The following is a 25,474-nucleotide window of genomic DNA, read 5'->3' as shown; positions in this document are numbered from 1 at the left end:
AAAATGTCCAAATGATGTCATCACTTACCTGGAACAAAGTTGTCCTGGGCCTCCTACGGGACAGACACAAATCAGTAAATAAAACAGAATGGACACACTAAAATACAGCTCTGTGTATGTGTGTGCGTGTGAGTGTGTGTGCGTGCGTGCGTGTGTGTACCTTGATAATGTCCCCTGGACTTTTCTCCACAGCCTTCAGTCTGTTGAGGATGAAACTTTCCCTGGCAGAAATCATCGACTCCTGTCCCTCCAGAGACTCCACCTCCATTTCTATCCTAATGGGAGAAAGCGCAGGTTCCTTAGGTCATATATTGGTGTGTGTGTGTGTGTGTGTGTGTGTATGTGTGTTCAGGTTACCCTGCCATTATACAGCTTAGGCGCAGTGCCTAAGTATGAAAATAAAAACAATGTGGAGAGCATCTGAGAGAAACTGTGTGAGCCACACACACACACACACACACACACACACACAACAGCTGGAGTCAAGACTACCTGTATCCAGTATCAAGTCAAGACAAGACCGAGTCCAAATGGGAGACAGTCACTTACCTGTTGATCATTTATGTGATGAGAGAGACATTCCTATTATAAGATCATGTTGCATTATTATTTGTAATGATCAAAAAGCAAGTGCAGAGTAACAACACTGGAGGATCAAATTAGGCCAGATTATTTACAACATGATGCATGAATAATAACTATTTATTTTCATCCATTCGGCCCAGTTTAATATGCAACTCAATTGTATATAATCTGTGCAGTAGGGGGGGCCCTACTCGGTCTCTCTTTCAGCTAAGGTGTCCCTGGCCTAAAACACGTTGAATTTCAATTCAATTCAATTTTATTTATAGTATCAAATCATAAAAAGAGTTATCTCAAGACACTTTACAGATAATTATATTAACTATAATTTACAAAGACCCAACAATTTCAGTAATTCCCTCAAGAGCAAGCATTCAGTGCAACAGTGGCGAGCAAAAACTCCCTTTTAGAGAGAAACCTTGAACAGATCCAGACTCTTGGTAGGCGGTGTCTGACGGTGCCGGTTGGGGGTGAAGACCCCTGATTTAACCCTTGTGTTGACTTCGGGTCAGATTGACCCGTTTTCAATTTTAGTTTTATATCGTTTATATAGTTTTTATACGGGACGTAGAAATAAGCGCTGAACATGTGAAGAAGAAAACTTTTACTATTTAACCCTTCACGTTTTTGACAGTTGTTTTACGTTTTAAATTGTTAAATTATTTCTTATTTCTACGTCCCATATTTTATGATATAAAACAAAAATTGAAAACAGGTCAATGTGACAGCACATGGGTTAAAACGTTGGAAAAAGCAAAAACTGTGGAAAAAAAGGCGTCCAAAACATTGGAAAAATGGTTGACGGGAAGACAACACAAGGGTTAAGTCACACAAAGCTGAAGTGCAACTTCACATTTTTGATGTTAAGTCTTTTAATTCTGGTGGAACAAGAACATTCTGGACTGCTGATGGAAAATGTCTGCGGCCAAAATGAAAATGATTGATGCCTCCTCATATGAAGCAGCCAGGTATTTACCAGGTGACCAATGGAGATGTTTTCTGAATTAAACCAAAACCTGTTCTATGAAGAAGTGCTTCATCAACGGTTTTGTTCTGAAGGAGGATGTTGCAGATAGTGCTGGACTCGGTCCAGACCAACCACAGTAGAATTGGAATTGGTGAGACCAATGGCCAAGTCTGGGACAAGTCTGAGAAACTAAAAAAAACCGTCTTGAGTACTACAGCACTGACTGACACACACATATACACACACACAAGCGTCACACACACAACGTGTGTGTTGCGCACACAACATGTGTGTTGCGCACACAACATGTGTGTTGCGCACACAGCGGCGCACGTTAGCCAGCGTGTGGAGAGAGAGGGAGGTGCGTGCGTGTCGGTGAGTGTGAAGCATAATGCTAATGCTGTTAGCGTAGCAGTGCAGTCTCTGTACAGTTTATCCGTCGTGGAATAAATGTCCAAGACCACAGACAAGTTCCTGTGTCCTGCTGCTAACTGATGTTAGCCGCGGAGCTAACGACAACTTCAGCTCAGGCTCACTAACTTAAGGTGGGCTGGCTTTAAGGTGGACCAGCTATTCTCATTTTAGTGACAAGCTGCTGCTTCTTGTATTAGTTATCTCTCCCTCGCTGCAACCGACAATCACTAAGCTATGATGTCACCAATATGCAAATGAGCGTATGATGTCATCTGCAACTAAGCGCTCTAAAAAGTGTGTGTGTGTATGTTTCTAACAAAGCTAAGGAAGCGCACCTCAACATTTTACAAAACATATACCCTACTAATCACCTTGTTGCTAGATTTACCGACATTGACTCTTCCTGTACATTTTGTAAACAGAATATTGAAACAAGATTTACCGACATTGACATTGACATTGATATTGTGAAATCTCCAAAAGATTTTGGACAGATTTGGAGTCTCACTTTTTTGAACCCACCAACTTTTTCTACTCCTTTAACCTTAAAGATATTGGGCCATATTTTAACGATCTGAAACGCAAGTATGAAACGCAAAATGCAAGTAGCTTTGTGGGCGGATCTCGGGTGCTGTTGCTATTATACCGGCGGGATAAATGACTCTTGCGCCCGATGCAAATCTAAAATGGGTTGGTCTGAAGTAGCTAGGTGTGGTTTGGGCGTAACGTGAAAATAACCAATTAGAGCGTCATCTCACATTCCCTTTAAGAGCAGGCGCGCTTGTTCCATGGCGGATTGCTATTATAATGGCGGATATGCCTGGCACACGCCAGCAGGAGCTGTCCGAGATACAGTAATAAATACCTGTCTTGGCCGGGTTGCGATGTTGCTGCGGCCTCTCGGGCACATCTCCTCAAGTCTGGAGAGGATTGCTGCAGCCATGGAGCATGGGCCTCCAAACGCACCACCTGCACTTGTTGTGCCCCTTCCTCCTCCCTCCACTCCATCTCCGTCCACCCGCTCCACCAGGAGCGCATCGCGCATTACTCCCAGACCAGACTCCGCCGGAGTGTCCAATCCCACCGTAGTTCAACATCACGTCTCCTTAAGTCCTCTAATATTTCCTCATTTAGGTCATCAACACATCCATGATTCATGGAAATGTTGTGTAAAACACAACAAGCTACAAAGAATGCTGCGACTTTTTGAGGACTGTACTGTAAAGTTCCTCCTGATCTATCCAAACACCTGAAGCGCATTTTCAGTAATATTTTTCTTTGTAATTATGTATGGTTTGCAAAAATGGGAACTGCTGCGTCCGTTTAGATGAGAGAAGTATATGCGCGTTGTGCACACGCTACATTATGGCCAAGCATGCGCCCCTAAAATAGCATCTGAATAACGCACCACTGACTTTAGACTAGCGCCACTGACTTTAGGCCAGGTTTTTCCTGGCGGAATTGTTTTCTGAAACTGCAAAATAGCACCAGAGAACGTTTGCACTGGAACACGCCTTCTCTTTTCGCTGAACCGCCCCCGGGAGCACAAATACATTCCCTAATTTACCGACCTGCGTCTGTGGAGGGAAAAGTCCGCTGTGCGTCGGGTGCAAAATAGAAATGATACATGCATCGGTGTACAAAGGCAATTGCGCTGAGTGCAAGATCATATGTTTCTACGATAATTCAGGTAATTAAATCTCTACTGAAGTCACTTAGAACATTGGATAACAAAAAAATTATTAAAATTGTGGAAACTGTAGCGCTTTTTTTCCCCTTAAACCTCTGACTAACTGTAAATTTATGTCTTCTTGTACTTTTTATTTATTTATTTATTTTATTTTAATTTTTTAATTTTTGTTGTTGTTTGTATTGTCTCTTATTTCTTTTATATTTTTTTGTTATTTCTCGTTTGTATTGCTTCGTATGTTTCTATATATGTATATATATATATATTTTTTATTTTATTATTTTCATAAGTTTGTGCACTTGTTGTTCACGTGCTATCATTGCTTACCTGATTTTTTTGTAAACTACATTCAATAAAAACAAAAGTGTGTGTGTGTGTGTGTGTGTGTGTGTGTGTGTGTGTCTGTGTGTGTGAATGCGTGTGGGTGTGTGTGTACCTGTTGATGTTCAGCTGCAGTGCTCTGGTCTGCTGATGGTCAGAGCCTGCTGCATTGTGGGAAGCTGAGTCTTGGAGCAACCACTGCTCTCTCAGAGCTTTCTTCTGATGATTTCAGAAGAAAGAACACAGTTATGTGGATTAATTCAGGTTCCCAGCTACAGCTACCAGATGTTAGAGTACATCAAACTGTTAGCGAACCGTGACGCTAGCTAACACAGCAGGTAACATTAGCCTGCTGTTAGCTAGTAACGTTAGCTGACTTTAACACGGTTAAAATTATGACGGCTAAACGGTGTAAAGTGTGAATGCATTTCACTGGAAAGGATTCCAACAGCGTCGTCCAACAGTCTGCAGCTAAAGACACAGAGGAGTCTCGCTGACCTTTGAGACAGCATGGACAACACCACTGTCGGATAATAACGGCGACGGGACTGGTGTTGTGTTTGAGTTTGGCTCGTAAGGTTGTGTTGCGTTCAATGTTGTCGTAAAACACCCTTCTGCCATCTAGTGTTCCTTTTCATTTTGTTGTTTAACAGGAAATTACTGTTGGAAAGAGTTGTTCTTATGAGTTATTACATTTTAAATAAATCATTTAAAGTTGAGCATATGGCCTTAGCAATAAAAAAGCTGACTGTTTAATTTTTTGTTTAGTTTTGTTATTTAAGATAAAATACTATTTCAGTTGCACTTATGATAAGAGGACACATCTGCTGTCTTGCAGTTTATATAAATAAAGGAATATTTTTGAGTCATTTCATTCAGTTAAAGAAAAACGTGAAAAAATTTAAAATCGTGAATGGCAGTGAATTGTGAGTTGGGTGTATGGTTACATCCCTAATGATAGGACCATTTGTGGACAAACAGATGGACAGCATGATTATACATGCTAATAAGAGATAATCCCAAATGGGTAATCTGGTGTTATTGCTGACTATTTATAGATTGAGACTATGTTAACGTGTAAATGAGCGTAGTGAACCTTTAGATGCTGTAGATTGAGTTTTTCTCGGTCCAGTTCCAGTTTCCTCTGCCTGATGTCTTCCTGAATGCGACGCTTCTCCTGTTCCGTTAAAGACAAACACTCACATGAGATTAGAGAGTGGGGACCGAGGACTCCAACACATGGAAAGTACAGTTACCAGAGTGGTGCAGATATAAACCGTTACTTTACTGTAGCAGATAATGATAGTAGGTATGAGTAGAGAAAAGCATTACGGTGATGGCGTGGAGCCTCTCCTTCAGCAGGGCAGCCTCCTCCATTCTGTTGCAGGACACATCAGAGACACACGGGACATTTCTTACACACCTTGTTACAACGCATTATGTAATAACAATGTCAAAATCTAATAACTATTCACTTCATTTTGTAATAACCCCCACATTACGTAATAATCTCCTGCATTTTGTAATAAAAAAACATAACCCAATATGTAATAGATTTCCCCGCATTTTGTAATAAACGATAACACAATGCGGTGGTTGTTACAAAATGTGGGAGTTGCACTTCTTTTTAACGAAACTGTAATATGGTGCATTATGTAATAACCAACCCAAAATGGATGTCTTCATTCATTTTTATAACATTGTCATGTTTATTTTATTAATTCTAACATGAACCACCTCCGCCCTCCCCCCCTTAACTTATATATAATTTATATTTCAGGACTTTTTTTGAAATTATGGCATTTCCACTCAGGCTTTTTATATGCTCACAATGAAAATGCAAATAAAAACAGGTGGATATATACAGTACAGGCCAAAAGTTTGGACACACCTTCTCTCAATGCGTTTCTTTTTATTTTCATGACTATTTACATTGTAGATTCTCACTGAAGGCATCAAAACTATGAATAAACACATATGGAATAATGTACTTAACAAAAAAGTGTGAAATAACTGAAAAAATGTCTTATATTTTAGATTCTTCAAAGTAGCCACCCTTTGCTTTTTTATTAATAAGGGAAAAAAATCCACTAATTAACCCTGACAAAGCACACCTGTGAAGTGAAAACCATTTCAGGTGACCACCTCATAAAGCTCATTGAGAGAACACCAAGGGTTTGCAGAGTTATCAAAAAAGCAAAGGGTGGCTACTTTGAGGAATCTAAAATATAAGACATGTTTTCAGTTATTTCACACTTTTTTGTTAAAGGGATACTTCACCGATTTAGCATTCAGCTTTGTATCAGTAGAAACCCGATAGTATTTCTGAATGACCGTGCCTCCCTCCCTCATGTCCCCCTGAGACGAGAGACTTCTGCATCTGGGGCCTGGAAAAAATCTTCCGATGACGTAAAATGACGATTTTTGCGTCATTGGAAGATTTTTGGGCCAGAGGCAAAGGACTACAGCCAGTAGTAGGATCTACTTCCGTATGTTTTCAACACGCCCACAGGGGGTTAGACTGCCGAGTCTGGCCGAGGTATTCCGAATGAAAAGGACTGTCAGCCATCTTGAATCTTCGCTAAACAGGCTCTCGGTTTTCAGCAGAAAACATTTACAACAATTATCTGCATTCAAACTACCGGACGTGTGTAACACCGGGATACATCGGTACAGATCGGAGAACATGGAGGAAACGTTATTACAGACGGAATACTCAGCACACTACGTGAGCTTCGCCTGCACGGAGACCAGCGGTGTCGCTCAATGCCGCTAGCCGGCTAGGGGACATCCTCATCGGCTAGGTGGAAAGCTAACGCTAGCTGTCCACCTGTCCCAGCCATCCTGCTTGCAAGTGTCTGCTCATTAAACAACAAGCTGGACTACATCCTCCTTCAACGAAACTCCCAACGTGAGTTCAGTGACTGCTGTGTTTTTGTTGTGGAAACATGCCTGAACAACAGTGTACCCGGAACCGGGACTATCCAGCTACCAGGCTGCCCCCGCCCGTGGAGGTGGACTGGTGTAGAAATAAAATCCAACTAGCTACTGCTAACTGCTGGTGGAGCTTGTGACTGTTAAATGCCGACCATTCGACATTCCACGCTAATTCACGCCTGTGTTTATACTCTGTGTTTAGCTACACCAATGCTAGTATGCGTTAGCTGAACTTTACGGATCCTGCTTTCAAGTGTCCGCTCATTTAGACCACAAACTGGACTACATCCAACTTCAACGACACTCCCAACGTGAGTTCAGAGACTGTTGTGTTTTTGTTGTGGAAACATGCCTGAATAGTGTACCGGACTGTCCAGCTACCAGGCCTGCTAGCCCTCCGAGCTAGAGATGCTCTGTCGCCAGGTAAAAGAGGTGGGCTGTGTTAACACCGAGTGGCACAGAAATGTGGTGATTTGTATCCATTTAACTGCTAACTGCTGGTGGAGTTTGTGACTGTTAAATGCCGACCATTCTACATTACACACTAATTCACGGCTGTGTTTATGCTCGGTGTTTACAGCCCACCAAGCGCTAATGCTAGTATGCGTTAGCTGAACTTTACGGAGCCTATAAAGTGTGTGTACTAAATGTAGCCTGTTTCGTCGTTTTTATATAATGTCGTTTTTATATAATGTCGTTTTTATATATGTTAAATGTGTAACGCCACTTGAGTCACGATGAAACGTTGTTTCGTGTATATGGTTGAAATGACAATAAAACACGCTTGAGTTGAGTTGAATGCTTCTGTCGGTCTGTCCGGGTCTGTCAAGCGGTAGGCGTGGCTTGGGAGTGGACTCAAAGCAACGAAGCAGGTGCATTCTGGGATTTGGTGTTTTTCATCCATATAAGACCAAAACACATTTTCTGGCTTTTCTCGGCCTAGAAGGCACCAATTTCAATTTTTTTTTCACATTTCTACTACATAAGTGACCCAATTTAAAGATATATTCAGCTTTCCAGCGGTGAAATATTCCTTTAAGTACATAATTCCATATGTGTTCATTCATAGTTTTGATGCCTTCAGTGAGAATCTACAATGTAAATAGTCATGAAAATAAAGAAACGCATTGAATGAGAAGGTGTGTCCAAACTTTTGGCCTGTACTGTATACATATACACACAGTATACTAATCATTACTTTTAAATGTATTTTATTCAGTTGTTTATCGATGAGCTCTTTCATATAAAATGACAGTGAAGCTACTTCTCATGCACTTCACTGTCTTCACATAGATGTGACAAGATTAAAAATTGATTAGTGCAGGCCTCAATGGTACATTTTAAAACCTTTAAAAAGATAAGTAGTAGTCCTGAACATACTCTCTGGTTTGGCACTTAATGCCTATTATCAAAACTGAGTGTAGGCTCTTCCTAAAAAGATGCTGATATGGTCATTGTAGGTTCATTCACCCTTACATAACTGGCCTGGAAACCAATCTGGAGAAGAGATTCCATAATCTGGACATCCTTGGAGCCTTCCATGTCTTTGGGCCACAAGCAGCTGCACTAACAGACAACACAATGAACACCTCTCATCTGCAGACACTTTTCCAGGAAATGTTGCCCTCAACGTGAGAAGGAAGTCATTCAGGAGTGACTCTTGTTCAAGAACCATGTCCTTACTGGGATATTCAAGGTGAGTGAATTGACTTGACTGGTCATAACACACACACACACCGACACCGACACACACACACACACACACACACACACACACACACACACACACACACACACACACACACACACACACACACTAATGCCATGACAAACCCTTATCTTTCAAGAACAAGAACCAGGAGGAGCTCTTGAGTTTACTGGCGAGTGAGTTTGATGAGTGGGCCAACCTCTACCCCGGGCTGAGCCTTCTTGCAAGCATTGCTCTGGTTATCCCTGTTTCCTCTGTAAACTGCTAAAGGGATTTCTCAACAGTGAACAGGGTAATAGCAATATATTGAAATTCCCAATGTCTTTTATTGGTGCATTTTGTATTCATATCAATTAGCATTTTGCTTTATCTTCAGGTGAAAACAGACCTCAGGAACCAACTTCAAGGAGAACACCTGGCAGCTTACCTGAGGATCTCCATCAATGGACCCTGTCCTGAGGCCTTCCCTTATTATAGGGCATTAGAAACTTTTTGCAGCAAGTAGGCTGTTATACTAAATTTAAAAAAAGTGTGAAATTTGTACAGCTGTGGAGGAATTTGTATAGGGTGTTAGATGTGTTAGATGTTAGATGATGAAAATTAAGTTCTGTGTAACGAATTATGAACGAAGGAATTATTCCCCCCCCGGTCAGACACGGGGTGACCACAGCAGATTGCCTTCTAATTTGTGGGAAACACTGCCTTTGATCCTTCTACAATTGACAATTACAATTTTGATGTTGACCCAGACCAAAATTTCTTTTCATCATCTGAAGCCTCAAACCAATTTAATGATTTATGTGTTTCTATGCCTGCTAATATTTTCTCTACTTTTCACCTCAATATAAGAAGCCTCTCGAGCAATTATGATACATTTTTTCATTACTTATCTTCACTCAAACATGATTTCTCTGTTATTGCTTTATCAGAAAGCACAAAAGAAATGTTTAAATTACCAAAATACAATTCAGTTCACTATGTAAGAGAGAATAGAACAGGAGGTGGAGTACCACTGTTTATTTGTGTTGATTATGAATTTAAAATCATGGATAATCTTTCTCTGAATTCAGACAGAGCTGAGGTAGAATCTGGTTTTTTTAGCGCTCTCTGGTGTCTCTGGTGGAAGAAATATTATTGTTGGTGTTATTTATTGCCCACCTGACTCTGCAATCTCATTTTAATGAGAGTCTGGTTAGTTCTCTTGAGCTGATAAATAATGAGAAAAAACGTTGTTATATCTTAGGAGATTTTAATATTAACCTCTTGAATAACAAAGTAGATACCCTTACTGATTTTCTGAATACCCTCTATTCTAGTTACTTTTTTGCTGTTATACACAAATCTACACGAGTCAAAGAAAACTCAGCAACCTTGATTGATAACATCTCTGCTCTTTGAGCAAAGTTATGAGATCTGGGGATTTGTATTCTGACTTGTCAGATCATTTCCCCATCTTTCAGTACTCTTCAATAAAAGTAAATTGAGGTAAAAATACCAAGGAAATAGAGCGGGTGTCCATATATAGAGGTTCAACTCTGACCTGTGGCCCTTTGCTGCATGTCATTCCCCCTCTCTCTCCCCTTTCATGTCTTCAACTGTCCTATAAAAATAAAGGCCGAAAATGCCCAAAAGATTATCTTTAAAAAAACATACACAGAAGAATTATAAGTAAGTCAAATATTTTGAAATTTAAAGACATGCTTGCCAGCTTTTCATGGGATAATCTATATGAGGAAAATAATGCTGAACTTGCATATAAACATTTAATGAAAGTTTTTAGCTGTAGTTTCAATGAAGGTTTTCCAATTGGCAGTTTTACCAAGAAACACAGTCAAGATTTCAATAAGCCTTGGTTCACAGTTGAGTTATTAAAACTGTTGAGGAAAAAGAATAAAATGTACCGAAAATATATCTCAAATCCCACACCCCTTACACATGGTGTTTAAAAGTCTTACAGAAATAAATATATTCATTGAATTAGATCAGCAAAAAATAAAGATCACGGGGCGGCAAAGATCACAGGGGGGGCGCAAGTCTTTATCTGTTTTGAGGTTGAGGTAAAAAAAAAAATATTTGCACATGTTAAACAAATTATGATAATACACTAGAATATATAATGTATACAAAAGTCTGTATAAAAACTATATATTTTGTTGTATCCCCGTTTTTACTGCCGCCATGGCATCACTATTTTATGAATGAAACATAGCGGAGAAACGTAACAGTGCTGATAACTCCTCTGTATCAAAACAGAAAGTAAGGCTCTATCTTGAGAGTTACCGCAACGGTAATCCAGTGAATTTTATTCATAGGAGCTTTCCCATTATTTCTTACTTTAAGCCTCCAAATATTCAGGAAATAAGTAACAAAATTGATGAACTAAAACCATCTTCTGCTGGCCATGATAATATATGTATTGTCAAACAGGTGAAACAGGTTATAGTGCAGCCATTTGCTCACATATTTTCGCTGTTTGTGAAAACAGGGGTAGTGCCTGAAGATTTAAAAGTTGCTAAAGTAATTCCTATGTTTAAAGCAGATGATCCGTGTTGTTTAACTACAGACTATTTTACCATGTTTTTCAAAAATATTAGAAAAAATTATATATAAAAGGATTCTGTTCCATCTTAATTCTAATTCTATTCTTTATAAACATCAGTATGGTGTTCGGAAAAATCATTCTACCTATGTGGTTCTGATTCACCTGATTGACAAAGATACCGCTACACTTGACAATAATGAGTTTACCTGTAGTATTTTCATACATTTCTCCAAAGCTTTTGACACAGTCAATCATAACATTCTATTGGACAAGTTGTATAAGGATTTCATGATACTACATACAAATGGTTAAAAAGTTATGTTTTCTAATAGAAGTCAGTTTGTGTGTGTAAAGGGTTACTATTCTGCAAAACCAGACTGCTCTGTGGGGTTCCGCAAGGGTCTATTCTTGGACCATTATTATTACTTATCTATATTAATGATTTGACTAATGTTTCAAACATCCTTTCTCCAAACATGTTCGCAGATGTTACAACCCTAGTCTTATCTCATTCAAATTTAAATTATCTAATGCAGAATGCTAATGATGGTTGAACTGCCTATGCTACATGGTTCAAATTAAATAAAATATCTTTGAATATAAAAAAATCTAGTGGCAAAAAATCATACTGTAAAGATTTATCTAAAATTACAATTGAGTCTGTTGAGATGCCTCAAGTGTCTCAAGGTATTGTTGATGAGAGTTTAAGTTAGAGAAAACAATACTTCTATTATATATATAATAGTATTATTGTTTTTATATATATATATATATATATATATATATATATATATTATTCAATGTCAAGCCAAAAAAAAAAAAAAAAAAGTGAATTTCTATAGTGAATAAAATCACATGTTTTATCACGTGATTAAAATTCTATTATTTTGCATTTCAGAACTGTTTATAAGTACATATTAACAATGGAAAGCAATTCTTACCAGTGTATCTTGATTGGGAATCAAATGAATGCAAAGAATATGACTTCATGAACTTGATTTTAAGATTTGTATTTGTTTATTATTTATTTATTTACTGTAAACAGAAGAACAATGTGTGAATCTAGCAAGGTATAAGACAGGTCAGAACATGCCAACCGTAGTCTTTAAGACCCGAGTCTTCTACGATGCTGACAGGTCTGCAGTTAGTTGCCACCCATTTTGCAAGAGCGGTAGTAATTTTTTGGGATTTGGTTCCATCCGCAGGTCGGCAAGTAGCCCTCTCCAAAATAGTGCTACTTAGCATCAACCTGAGTCACGTTAACTGTACTATGCTTAGCTCGTAGGTGGTAGCTCAAGCTTGACGTGCTTCGGTGATATTTAAATTCGGCTTTACACAATGTGCATATGGCTTTCTGGGAGTTTTGGAAAATAAAAAGCGCCATTCAGAATTGTGTTGCTGCAGTGTTTTTCCATCATGCCTGCAGACTTCAGCAGCAGGATGTGTTACAAGGAAGTATGGCAAAGGGCGGCAAAGGTTCAAAATAGTAGCCTGTTAGGCACGACGTGAAGCCGAGTGAAGTGAAAATAAATTAATAAATGGCGGCATGTGATTAAAAAAAATGCTCTGCCTTTAATCTTATCGCGACAGCCCTAATATATATATATATATACATACATATACATATATAGTACTCCTGACAGTAGAATAAGAAACTACAAACCTATATAAATGCCCAGTCATACAAAAGAAAAAAATACCGTGATGACCTTGAAACCGCCAGAATCTTAAAAATACCCTAACCCTAATTTACGTGTCATACTCCCCAGCACTGCACTGCCAGACGCACAACTAATCTGATAAGCACATTGGAGGGATTCTTCAAAGATCATTGAGGGTCGACCCTTATTTTCAATGACATCTACTCAAATTACAAAGACAAAAAACAAAAGAACACAGAAAAGAAGTGACACCATCATAAGAAAAATAGAAAGATACTAAAACTTTCTGAATTGGAGAAATTAATTGACAAATAAATCGCGTTCCCCCGCCAGGAACCAAGACACCGCGGAAGACTCGAGCGGTTGCGGTTACAGTCGGTCTCGACATATTATTTACACACTCATACTGACCGACACTAGACTCACGCACTGGCCACGGTTACATTCGGTAGCCTGGTGGGCGGTCTCCTCATGACAGTCTAACTACCATGTAGCAACATTCACTTCTAACATTTAACTTAACATAACTACCAAGATAACATTTGTGTATTTGTATGTGATATAATACTTTCCCCTTGGTAATAACCTATGAATTTCCATGAACACAATTCTAAAATGCACGAGACATAAAGGCTTCTGCTATCGGTAACTCAAACTTGCCGAGAACCTAGACACCTGTTTGATTACATAGACTCATGCATTAGGCACGGTTACGGTCTCGTTCAGTAGCCTGGTGCACGGTCTCCTGGTGACAGCCTACCTATCATGTAACAAACATTTATATTAACACAACTACTAAGATAACATGACGTGCATTTGTATGTGATATCCATCGATAATGTAGTCTATGAATTTGTATGTACACAATCATCTAAGATGCACGAGAAATAAAGGCTTCTGGGATCGGTTGATAACTCAAACTTGCCGAGAACCTAGACACCCGGTTGAATATAGACTCATGCATTACCCTCGGTTACTGTCCTTACGGTCTCGTTCTGTAGCCTAGTGAGCGGTCTCCTCGTGACAGCCTACCTACCACGTAGCAACATTCTCTAACATTTAACTTAACATAACTACCAAAATAACATGACGTGTATTTGTATGTGATGTACTGTACTTCCCCATCGATAATGTGTGAATTGCCATGAACACAATCATCTAAGATGCACCAGAAACAAGGCTTGGTTAATAACTCAAACTTGCCGAGAACCAAGACACCGCTTGATTACGTTAGACTCGAGTGGGCCAGCCGGTTGCACGGTTACATTAGACTTGAGCGGGCCGGCCAGTTGCACGGTTACATTCGGTCTCGTTCAGTAGCCTGGTGCGCGGTCTAGGCATCTAGGTAGCTCATTTCCTGATTGATTCTACCACCACCACTCCAGTGGAGGCGCTAATGAGCTAGATTACTACCAGCTACACACGACGGCACGAATGAAGTAAAAGAAAAAAAACAGGAGTGAGTCGGTTCATTGACGTATGGCACTCGATTCTCCCGGTTCAGTGACAAGAGTCGGGTTAATTAACTGGCTCTTCGGTCAGTTCGTCAACACTAATGGTCATATAGTTTGACCGAGTTCAGCAACTAAAAGTCGCTTAAGCTTAATACATTCATCGGAAAATGAGTCTTTTCTCAACACCAAAATAGTGCTCTTCCCGTCTCTAGTTCCCCACTGGACAACAAAAACTACATTAAGTGACGCCTCTTGTGCTTAATAGTCAATCTATTTATTTAAATATAAAATATTTATTTAAATATAAAATATTTATTTATATATATATATATATATATATATATATATATATATGTGTGTGTGTGTGTGACACAGCTTATTGTGATTGTTGGTTGCTCTATTTTGCATGTAGGGATTTGCACAATGAACGTGTGTATAATTGCATTTGAGAGTAATTATTCAATAGCAAATGAATGCAAACTATTTTGCTCTGCAAGGCTTATTCAATACTGCAATTATAAATGACTATAGTCATGAGAACAACTGACCTAATGCTCATATAAATGGTCATATAGTTTGTAGTAGTCATTGGACGATTGTGCCAAAGCGATTGAGAAAACTAGCACACTGCTTTAACCATGGTTCAGTGATCACCAATATATCTGGTTCCGCCTGATTTTAACATGATCTAGTTTCTGATGTTGGAGCTCCTGATGTTTAAATGTAAAAATCCCAAATCCTGGATTTGAGAACGTGGAGTCTAAATGCACATGGGGTGCATTTAGACTAAGCGGGACAGACATAGAAGGCTTGATATGTACAAGACAGTTGTTAACTTTCTAAGACAGGGATCTCCAGGGGGTCCTCCGAGTCAATCCAGGGGGGTCTCCAAATTGTAAATTTTTTAAAGTTTTTTCAAAAATTAAAAAGTCTTAACATGATTCCAACATATTATTAGCAAATATAAATCCCCACTGATGGTAGGCTTACTGGCCTATAGGTAATGTAGTCACTAAGGTAGCCATCCACAGATACAGTTCATCCCAAAGGATTGACTGTTTCACATTTGTTTCACATTTAAGGGTTAACATTAAAACATGATTTATAAAATCATGCCAACAATTATTAGGCTATTTGAATAGCTTTGTATTCTATGCAAAAAAGGTATCTATAAATGCTTTAGGCGGCCCTAAAAGTTATTGTAGGACCAGATTAATATGCAACTTCATTTTATACAATATATGTAGTAGGGGGTCCCTGATCCGTCTCTCTTTCAGTTAAGGGGTCCTTGGCTTAAAAAACGTTAAAGACCCCTGTTCTAAGATTTTTTTACTGTATTGTGCCTAGATTTCGGTCTATTGTTGAGTATTACTTTAATATGACGTGTGGGACGCGCACTGTCACCTCAAAAGCTGTCTGTTACACCTCCATGTAGCATATGAAGTCCAGCTTCCATGTTTGATTTCTTCCTAAACACACGTTCAATGGACCAGTGTTTGGGAGTCTGCTGTATTTATTGGGAGAGGCGGAGAGTGCTTCATATAGATGTGGGTCAGAAGTGTTTGGAGTGGGGGTTTAAACATGAATAAGGGGGTCAGGGGTGGAGCCTATTCTTAGAAAGAAACATATGCATTTACTGCTTCTATTTCCATGTGGCTGGTTCAGACACATATACTGTACGTCTCTACTTAACAAACACAATGCTAACATGCTACTGACCCACTGCCTCAGGTCAGGTCCCCTAACAGACCGTGAAGGAGAGGACTACATCTTCCTGTCCTAATAACTCCCTCAGACAAGGCACCCTGTCCCCCCCGTCACTCACACAGTTCTACAACCAGAGCAGAGTAACTGATTATAGTGATTTTTTTGTGAGGATCTGTACCAAGCAAAGATGTATTCTTTAGTCTGTAGGATAGGATGCATAGGCTGGGGTGTCTCTACAGCACAATACTTAACTCAGAATGGTTTGACACAGATTTTGCCTTTAACATAACTGCCCTGCGATTTGGATATTGCACTATTCCATATTGCGATTTCGATAACATTGCGAATAATTGTGCAGCTCTATTTTTTTTTTTTATCACTCTTACAAAATAAAAGCAGAGTAGAGATAATATGAGTCAGTGAGTAAAGTAATGGGTAAAGTGAGCTAATCTGCTCTGAGGCTGCTAATCTGTTAGCCATCTGCTCCACAACACACACAATGCGCTCTGTAGCGACTATCTGCTATCTATGGCTTCACAGAGCATTTCCTTTATGTCACTGGCATCATATTATCACTGCACAGGGCTCTAACCTAACTTTTACTTTAATAAAATTCAATAAAAGTGTCAATAATTCTGTAACACCAAACATCCACTGTATATCTGTATATTTTACACACACTTTTCAACATGTAAATGTCATTTGTCAGTATGGACATAAGCACGCAGTATACCTGCCAAATCCAGCTGCCTCATGTATCTTACACTACTCTTACACTTGTGCTGCATTACTTATTTCCAAGAAACATTTGAGCACAGCTGTAGTAAACACAAGATGTAAAGATGTAAAGTGGTGCATTTGCATGATTCTTTGTGGAGAAACTCTGTTTTACAGATCTGTCCATTAAATCAACTATAGAAATATAAATAGCAAATATAGAATTTCTGTGATGGAGAGCAGCCCTAGTGTGAAGTCAATTTACCATTGTCACAATAAGAATGGAAGTGTGTAAGGTTTGAGATCCTGTTGGAGCTGTAGTGTCTACACACTAAGCCCCAGCCAGGAGAAATTGAACATAATCTCTACCTCTTTCTCTCTTTCTCTCTCTCTCTCTCTCTCTCTCTTGTAATATCAAACAGTCCCGCAGTGTGCTTCATCACATCCACTCACATGTTTCTTATTTAAAACCTGCCATGACTTTTTATGTAACTCCAATATTCATTAAGTGTACTCCTCTGCTGGGCAGAGAGGAACAATAAACTCCAAAAGTTATTTGGAACTATGAAACAATGTTGATGCATGTTAAAAATAACGTAGTGGTACACATTCTAACTCCAGTGCTCCTATAAAAGAGAACCAATTAGCCTACCTTGTCTCTCCCTCTGTGGCTGCAAGGCTGTGCTCGAGGGGAAGCTCGAGACCAGCAGGCTGCAGGTGCAGGTGGGCGGGGCTACGGTATTACAGCTGATTGACAGTTGGTAGGCTATGGGGTTAAATATATGCCTTATTCCTGAGCGAGTAATTGTATGTTTTGAGCGCAGAGAACTATATTTTGAAAGCACATTACATTACATTTTGAACAGAAATTATACACTCGCAAAAAAAAACTCCAGTCATGGAGTTAGAATCATGCCAAAACCTCACACACACACAAAACGTGTTTTACTCACGCCCAACAATTCACAAACAAACTCAGTGTGGTTTGCAAATACAAAACATCATTCACAAACTAATGCATTTTGTTCTGCAAATAAGAAACCTACCTATCAAACAAATACAGTATGTTTTACACATACAAAGAAACATATTTCTTCAATGACAAAAAATATCTTGCAAGTACAAACTAAAATCTTTCTAGTACAAAACAAATTCTACAAGTACGAAAAAAAAAATTCCTTGTAAATAGTAGTACAAAAAAACAAATTAAAACAAATTGTACCAGTCACGTGCTGGACTTTTGGCACTAACTTTCCGCTGCTGATCCACACACAATAGTACCCTCAGATCCACACACAAATGCAGGTACATTTTCTAACAAATGTCCTGTATTTTCCCTCCACAACCACAGGTGGCGCTGTTAAGTCAATTTAAGCCTCCCAGGAACATACATATATACACACGGATTTTTTTAAACGTTATTATGGTGCATAACTTACTGGAACAAAGTTGAGCAACGTGTTGTTGCTGGTGACAAAACCACTGATTATATAGATGTATATTGAAGCGATACTGGCGTTAAATTAATAATTCTCTGAAATGTCCGGTATTGTGGAGAAATCGGCTGCATGCCAACTCTGATCACATCTTTCTGTCTTATACGCATACTGTAATATTTCACCAGTAATAAGACCAAAATAATATTATATAAAATAAAGAAATGCATACTATGATAATATCTACATATATGTTGCTAGATGTAGTATTATAGTTTAAAAATAAAAAAAAATTCCTCCTAAAAAATAAAAAAAATATAAAAGAAATACAATAAACCATGATAAGATCTGGTGAATAAATGTTGATTAAGCAGCGGTTGTTGGGCTAAAAATACCAATAATAGCAAAAGCTGTATACAGCTTCTCTGTACAGAAAGAAACGTGCTCTGATTGAGTGGAATTCAGGACACGGATGATAACACTACATGCATCGCGATCCGGTCGCTACATATTTTCGGCGAATCTGTGAAACTGCCACAGTTTTGAGTTAAAGGCAGTGGTCATTCACGGCTATTAGAATTCTGTGAGACTGGCTGCCTGTAGGCTACCGCAAGATCAACAGGTTATGTGAAGCCGGGTAACTGGAAAGAAATCCAGCATGTTGATCTTGCTCGTAGTAGCCTACAGGCGCGCCCGTCTCCCAGAATTCTGCGAAATGAACACGGCCCCTTAACTCAAAAACTGTGGCAGTTTCACAGATTCACGGAAAATCTTCAGACGGGCCCACGGATGCGGTACGTAGGTCAATGACATCATCATCCGTGGTCTATGCACAGATTCCCCTGATCACAGCACTTTTCTTACTGTACAGAGAAGCTGTATACAGTTTTTCTATTATTGGAATTTTACCGCCCAACACCCGCTCGTTTTAATCAACATTTATTCACCAGATCTTATCATAGTTTAATTGTATTTCTTTAATGTTATTATTTCGGTCTATTTCGGCCAGGGAAGCTGGATTGCTTTGTTGTTTTGATATTTTTAAACTATAATACTACATCTAGCAATATATATGTATTATCATAATATGCATTTCTTTATTTTAATAATATTATTTTGGTCTTATTACTGGTGAAATATTACAGTATGTACGGTAAGACGAACAGATATGATCAGAGTTGGGCGCATGCAAAGCCGATTTCCCACAATGCAATGCCAGCATTCATTTCAGAGAATCAGACAACGATCAGCGGGTCTTTAACGCCAGTATCGCTTCAATATACATCTATATAATCAGTGGTTTTGTCATCAGCAACAACACGTTGCTCAGCTTTGTTCCAGTAAGTTATGCACCGTAATAACGTTTAAAAAAATCTGTGTGTATATATGTATGGTCCTGGTAGGCTTAAATTGACTTAACAGTGCCACCTGCTGTTGTGGAGTGCAAATTACAGGACATTTGTTAGAAAATGTACCTTCATTTGTGTGTGGATCAGCAAGGCGGAAAGTTAGCGCCAAAAGTCACGTGACAGTTTTTCATACTTGTAGAATTTGTTTTGTACTTGAAGGATTTTTTTTTGTACTTGAAGGAATTTTTTTTTTTCGTACTTGTAGAATTTGTTTTGTACTTGAAGGATTTTATTTTGTACTTGAAAGATTTTAGTTTGTACTTGCAGGATATTTTTTGTCATTGAAGAAATACGTTTCTTTGTATGTGTAAAACATACTGTATTTGTTTGATAGGTAGGTTTCTTATTTGCAGAACAAAATGCATTAGTTTGTGAATGATGTTTTGTATTTGCAAACCACACTGAGTTTGTTTGTGAATCGTTGGGTGTGAGTAAAACACGTTTTGTGTGTGTGTGAGGTTTTGGCATGATTCTAACTCCATACATGTCTCCCTCTCTGTCAACCTCTTCACTCTGTGCCCACTCAACTCTGACACACTCTCTAAATTTTTTTTCACAGCGTTACAAGTGTGCCACAAAACCAACCAATCGGAAAATTTAAGGTCAAATCTGATTCCAATTAGATCGCAAGTTGCAGGAAACACAAATCTCTTTAACACAACACTTGTTGGTCAGCATACTGGTACAGCATAAACTGACTACAGTGGAGCTGTTCGACTAACGTTATTGGATTAAAACACACCAGTCAGTATTTTGTAATAATGACTTATATCACAGAAATGTCTTAATATTTTTGTGTATTATTGCTATAGCGGTGAGCTCCAGGTCCTGCAGCCACTAGTCTATATCCTTGACGTTCCACTTCCGGGATTGCTCTGGTGCCGCAAGAAATTCTGCCGGATGCATGTATTTTCCATTTCCTTCCTCTTTCTTTGTGTTGGAATTTAAAATTTGCTGGATTTCTGAGGACTATGGTTAACTGCTCCTCAGATCTCTGCAGGGTAAATCCAGACAGCTAGCTAGACAATGTGTCCAATCTGAGTATTCTTTCGCACAACTATTTTGCAGCGGCTCTACGCCGAGCTTAGCACTGACCATGACAATTGTGATTGGTTTAAAGAAATGCCAATAAACCAGAGCACATATTTCTCCCATCCCTGAATGCTATGTAGGCTAGCCAGACCCTCCTCCACTTCGCAGCGTGTGGATGGTCTGGCAAAGCGAGACTATGCAGCCGCAGACGGACTGTCATCAATGGGAACAGGTGTTGTGCCAAGTTTTACATCCCTGCCGAGAATTGCATCCACAAGGGAAAATAATAATTTTTAACGCAGAGTACTGTTTAGAAACTATATAAACTTCTTTGCCATACGTTCATCAATGATGATTATAATTGTAGAACATTTAGAGACAACAATGTTTTATCAGACTCAGTAGTAGCATTTTCTTGCTGCCTGGATGCAGTTTTCGATGCAATATTAAGCTTTACTGAAGAGTAGAGGGAACTCAACAACGCACATAAAAGAAAAGTGGGAGAGAGAACTGGGGATTGAGATGACGGAGGAAGAGTGGTACAATATGTGCATTGTATGGAATTCAACCACTAGTTCAAGGGTATGGAGGGAGTTTGGGTGGACGAATATTATTAAATATTTCATAACCCCAAGGACGAAAGGAAGGTTCACCCCGGAACAGACTAGGTGTTGGAGGCAATGTGGACAGATACACTGTAACAAGATTCCATAGTTTTCACAGCATTATTGCTGTATACTGAACAAATGCCTACTGCATATCTGTATACAGTATGTTGCTGTAGATTTTCACGCGATCATGGATAAAAAGGTGTAAAATACAATTATCCTGTGAATCATATTACAGTAATTTTGAGCGGGATCTATCGGACTTCCACAGCCAAGCCACGCAGCCGGAAAGTTCTTCAGAGATTGCATTAGAGTATGTAAGTAGCATCTTCCTCACTTTGGTGACAGTTAGTAAGTTATACGGCATTAATAAGCTAAGAGTATCGGACCATATATATATCTATGGATTTTATTAATTTATAACATAATAATATACATCAGACTGGATTAATATAGCTAGCTAGATTTTTTTAAATTAGTTTGAATCACGAGTGGGTGGCTGTGTGCTTGTGTAGCCAGCTAGCTAATGTTAGCAAACACATTTGCTCCACTTACTCCTGCTAGCACCCAAGATTTGTTATATTTTGCGTGGGTGTGATGTGTGTTGATCTTTTATTCATGTAAGTCGAAAATTAGTTTGAATCGCGAGTGGGTGGCTGTGTGGTAGGGTGACCATATTTTGATTTCCAAAAAAGAGGCGCTTGGCCCGGCCTCGAGACAAAAATTCAGACAGGCTTAATTAATGGTTAATGAACATGCTTTATTATGCCTCGATGGTGCAAAAATAACTTCTGTAATAAAATAAAATCTGTAACAACCTGTAACAAAATAATATCTCTCTTTTAAAATAAATAAATAATATGAAATAATGTTCTAAATATGACCTCTTCTGTGTTAGAAAATCCAGCTACAACAAAATATGTCTTAATACCTTTTCAATGTAATAAGATAAATAATAAAGACCCTAAAACATATATGCCAGTTTTGCACACGGTGCACTCTGCCTCCCACTAGTCCGGTCCCTACCGGGACGGTACGTGGGACATTTTTTTTTTGCAGTTCAACTGTTAAGCTGCACTAAGTCTTGTTTTATGTTTGTTATGGTTGCTCCACGCAGAGCTTTCGCCGTAGCCTGATGTTAATACTTGTGCGCTGGTGTGTGTGTCGAGCCGGCATGTCTGTGTGTGTGGGGAGTGGGTGATAGAGCGAGGAAGAATTAAGGGAGAGTGACGGCGAGCGAGTACGACTCTAGAGTCATAGTGAGAGAAACAAAGGGTCTCCTCTGTGTTTTCTGACCACGGTGGGAAAACTTTAGCAGGAAACGCTGCAGCATTTTGTGTGTAATGCTGCTCCGCTGTCTGCTCTGGTCCCTGTGTATGTGCGCGTCGCAGAGCCGCCCACAAAGCAGCCGCTCGGGAATTACGTCACACAACAAAGTACCGTAGTACACTGTGCAAAGCGCCAGTCAATTTAAGTACACGCTTAATGGTCCCATGAAAAACAGTGAAAACCGGACATTTTCATGAATTTATAAAACCCCCCCGGACGCCCCGGACAGTAGGTAAAAAGTGGACATGTCCGGGCAAAAGAGGACGTTTGGGTCACCCTACTGTGTGGGCTTGTGTAGCCAGCTAGCTAACGTTAGCAAACACATTAGCTAAGCTTACTCCTGCTAGCGCGAGTGGGTGGCTGTGTGCTTGTGTAGCCAGCTAGCCAGCTAATGTTAGCAAACACATTTGCTCCACTTACTCCTGCTGGCACCCAAGATTTGATATATTTTGCGTGTGTGTGATGTGTGTTGATCTTTTATTCGTGTAAGTCGAAAATCTATCAGTACTACCCACTAGCTAACTAGCCCCATTCACTCGCTCATTTTGTGTGTCAATACGCAGTATCTGTCTTTTTTGGAGAGCTAGCTAGCTAGATAGTTACCTAATTTTAACAGAATTTAATCGTTTTTGTCCATTGCTAGGTTCCACTAGAGATAACGACACTACAGGCTGTTTGAAAGACAACACCGACTCAGGTAATTTTCACACAACACAGTTTAAAACTAGTCATGGGGTTTAAGTGCAAGCACTGTTTTTTCTCTACAGACACAATCCCTAGCTGCATAAAACACGTGAAAGTGCATAGAAACCGTGCAAATGTAAATTTTCCTTGTGGTGTTGCAAAATGTCCTTGTAACCTTAAGTCAGTGTGCGCATTACAGAGTCACATGTACAAAAAGCATGTCTTGCCTTATAGTTGCATACTTTCTAACAACATTTTGTGTTTATTTCTGTTTAAACTTTCACACCGGCAGATGTTGAAGCACAGATTTCCCTGCCTAGCACTCCGAGGCTAATCATGCTTGGAGGCAGCCACGTCCCTTGAATTTGTCCAACGGTAAGAGCTTTTTGACTGTCTTTTTTTTATTTATATATTTCTATTTTCACTTTAAATGTTCATTACAGTCTTCTTGCTACCACTGTCATAGTGCAGACTCAATACTGGATTAATATATGGGACTACTGTTGTGTGGTGATAAAGTGGCAAAAATAGTGATGTATAATATCGTTTTTTTCTTTTCTTTTTTTTTACAGCTTTTTTGTCCAGATAAATCCAGAACGGAGTAAATGTGCTGCTAAATTCCAGACCAGCAAGAGCACGGGAAAGAAGGTTCAACGGAAAAATCAGTCCCTGAATCAACATGTCGCCGCTCTAATCCAGGACTTCATTGAATATGACTGGCAGAATACCTAGAGCAGGCCAGGTAAGACCCCTTTATGAAGTGTACTTTGAAGTATTCCATTTGCCTTAATATCCTCCAACAATTTATTTGTGTACCTTCATTTATTACATTACATTTATCATATTCTTATATTCTATATTTTTTCATGCATTCAAATTTTACATTTTTTTACATTGGAGAGCCAATTAGTGGACTTTTTCATGAGAAAGTCAGTCTTGCTTATACATTTCTACATAAGCATCTAATTCCTTTTTACCTTTTTTTCCATTGCAGTAAAGAAGACGTCCACTCCACTCAGGCTCCATTTTCATACACACAGACACACACACACACACACACACACACACACACACACACACACACACACACTGATAGATGCTGGGGTGAAGTTATTGTTCTTGTGGTAGGACTTCACTACAACATATGCGCACATTCTCTCTCTCTCTCTCTCTCTCTCTCTCTCTCTCTCTATGTCTCTTTCTCTCTCTCTCTCTCTCACACACACACACACACACACACACACACACACAAACCGGTTGGGTTTTGTTTACAAACTACACATTGACTCTCTTACACACACTCATGCGCACACATGTATTTGCCCACATGGATTCTCTATCCCTTCCTCTCTGACTAGCACATCACACATGTACACGCACAGAGACATGGACACAAACACACACACTACTCTGTCACACATGCATGTTCTCTCTCTACCTCCCTCGCACACACTTCTGTCTAACTACAACATGCTCCTCTCTCTCATATCTTTCCGATATGTTGGGTTTTACTGTTGGTTTTTACTAATACTAGTAGAGTATGATACATTGATAGACCATGCTTTTCATATATATGTCTATGTGTCATATCCTGTATATCTGAGAATGTGAACGCTTGGATGAAGTTTTACCGTTTGTTTTTATGAATTCTAATAGTTGAATAAAGTTTTTAAACCTCACTTTCTGCTTGGGTCCAAATGTATGCTCTGTTCTTATTGATTGATAATATTACTGTCTGCCTTTGGCCAGATTCCTCAGCCAGCTAGGTGTTTAGGTATTTCACAGTATGTAATTATTTTTACTTTATTATAAGGCTCTTCACCATTGATTTGAATATGATTTCAAGTCCACTGGGACTTATTTTACCGATAATGACCAGTGTTCTATACATTATCCCTTATGTATTAAAACTAAATATTATATAAATTAAAATGATAAATAAAATAATATATTAAATTTAAAATAAAATACTGTAAATATAATACAGTAATAATACTGTAAATAATTATATGCAGTAATACCTACCACAGTAGTCTAATATGTACTGTGATTAAAAGTGCAGTACTGTGATTATTACCATAAATACAGTTACTGTTACAGTGATTAGATGTACAGTAAGCATACTGTAGAATATACTACAGCAACTTAGCAACTAGCTAATTGCTGCCTGCTAGTTGCTGTAGATTTCACAGTTTTCTTCTTACAGTGTAGGGGCGGACCACACGCATATATTTTGGAAGTGCCAAAAGATGAAAGGTTATTGAGAAGAAGTATGG

At 39.0% G+C, this 25,474-nt stretch overlaps 1 protein-coding gene and 1 long non-coding RNA gene across 4 annotated transcripts in view; one reads left to right on the top strand and one right to left on the bottom strand.

The window, feature by feature from the left end:
- LOC120568652 (palmdelphin-like) overlaps positions 1-17,385 on the bottom strand; it is a 29,910-nt gene extending 12,525 nt beyond the window's left edge. Inside the window, exons 1-6 of the mRNA XM_039816304.1 lie at positions 17,353-17,385; positions 5,307-5,352; positions 5,071-5,151; positions 4,090-4,193; positions 161-275; positions 29-53 (exon numbers count right to left, since the gene is read on the bottom strand). Coding sequence (XP_039672238.1) covers positions 29-53; positions 161-275; positions 4,090-4,193; positions 5,071-5,151; positions 5,307-5,351 — 370 coding nt within the window. The 5' untranslated portion in view covers position 5,352; positions 17,353-17,385. The remainder of the gene's footprint in view (positions 1-28; positions 54-160; positions 276-4,089; positions 4,194-5,070; positions 5,152-5,306; positions 5,353-17,352) is intronic.
- A 5,342-nt stretch (positions 17,386-22,727) lies between these two features.
- On the top strand, positions 22,728-24,877 carry LOC120568801. Of its 3 annotated transcripts, none has more exons than XR_005640788.1 (5): positions 22,728-22,746; positions 23,158-23,211; positions 23,491-23,573; positions 23,771-23,940; positions 24,193-24,877. It is a non-coding gene; the product is annotated as an uncharacterized LOC120568801 (long non-coding RNA). The 3 variants fall into 3 exon arrangements; XR_005640789.1 differs by lacking the exon at positions 22,728-22,746 and adding an exon at positions 22,782-22,999; XR_005640787.1 differs by lacking the exon at positions 22,728-22,746 and having other exon boundaries at positions 22,782-23,211.
- The last annotated feature ends 597 nt before the right edge of the window (positions 24,878-25,474 follow it).

This window comes from Perca fluviatilis, chromosome 11 (genome assembly GCF_010015445.1).
Source record: "Perca fluviatilis chromosome 11, GENO_Pfluv_1.0, whole genome shotgun sequence".
Taxonomy (NCBI): Eukaryota; Metazoa; Chordata; class Actinopteri; order Perciformes; family Percidae; genus Perca; species Perca fluviatilis.
Note: the sequence above shows the minus strand (reverse complement) of the source record. Positions and strands in the feature narration are given on the sequence as shown.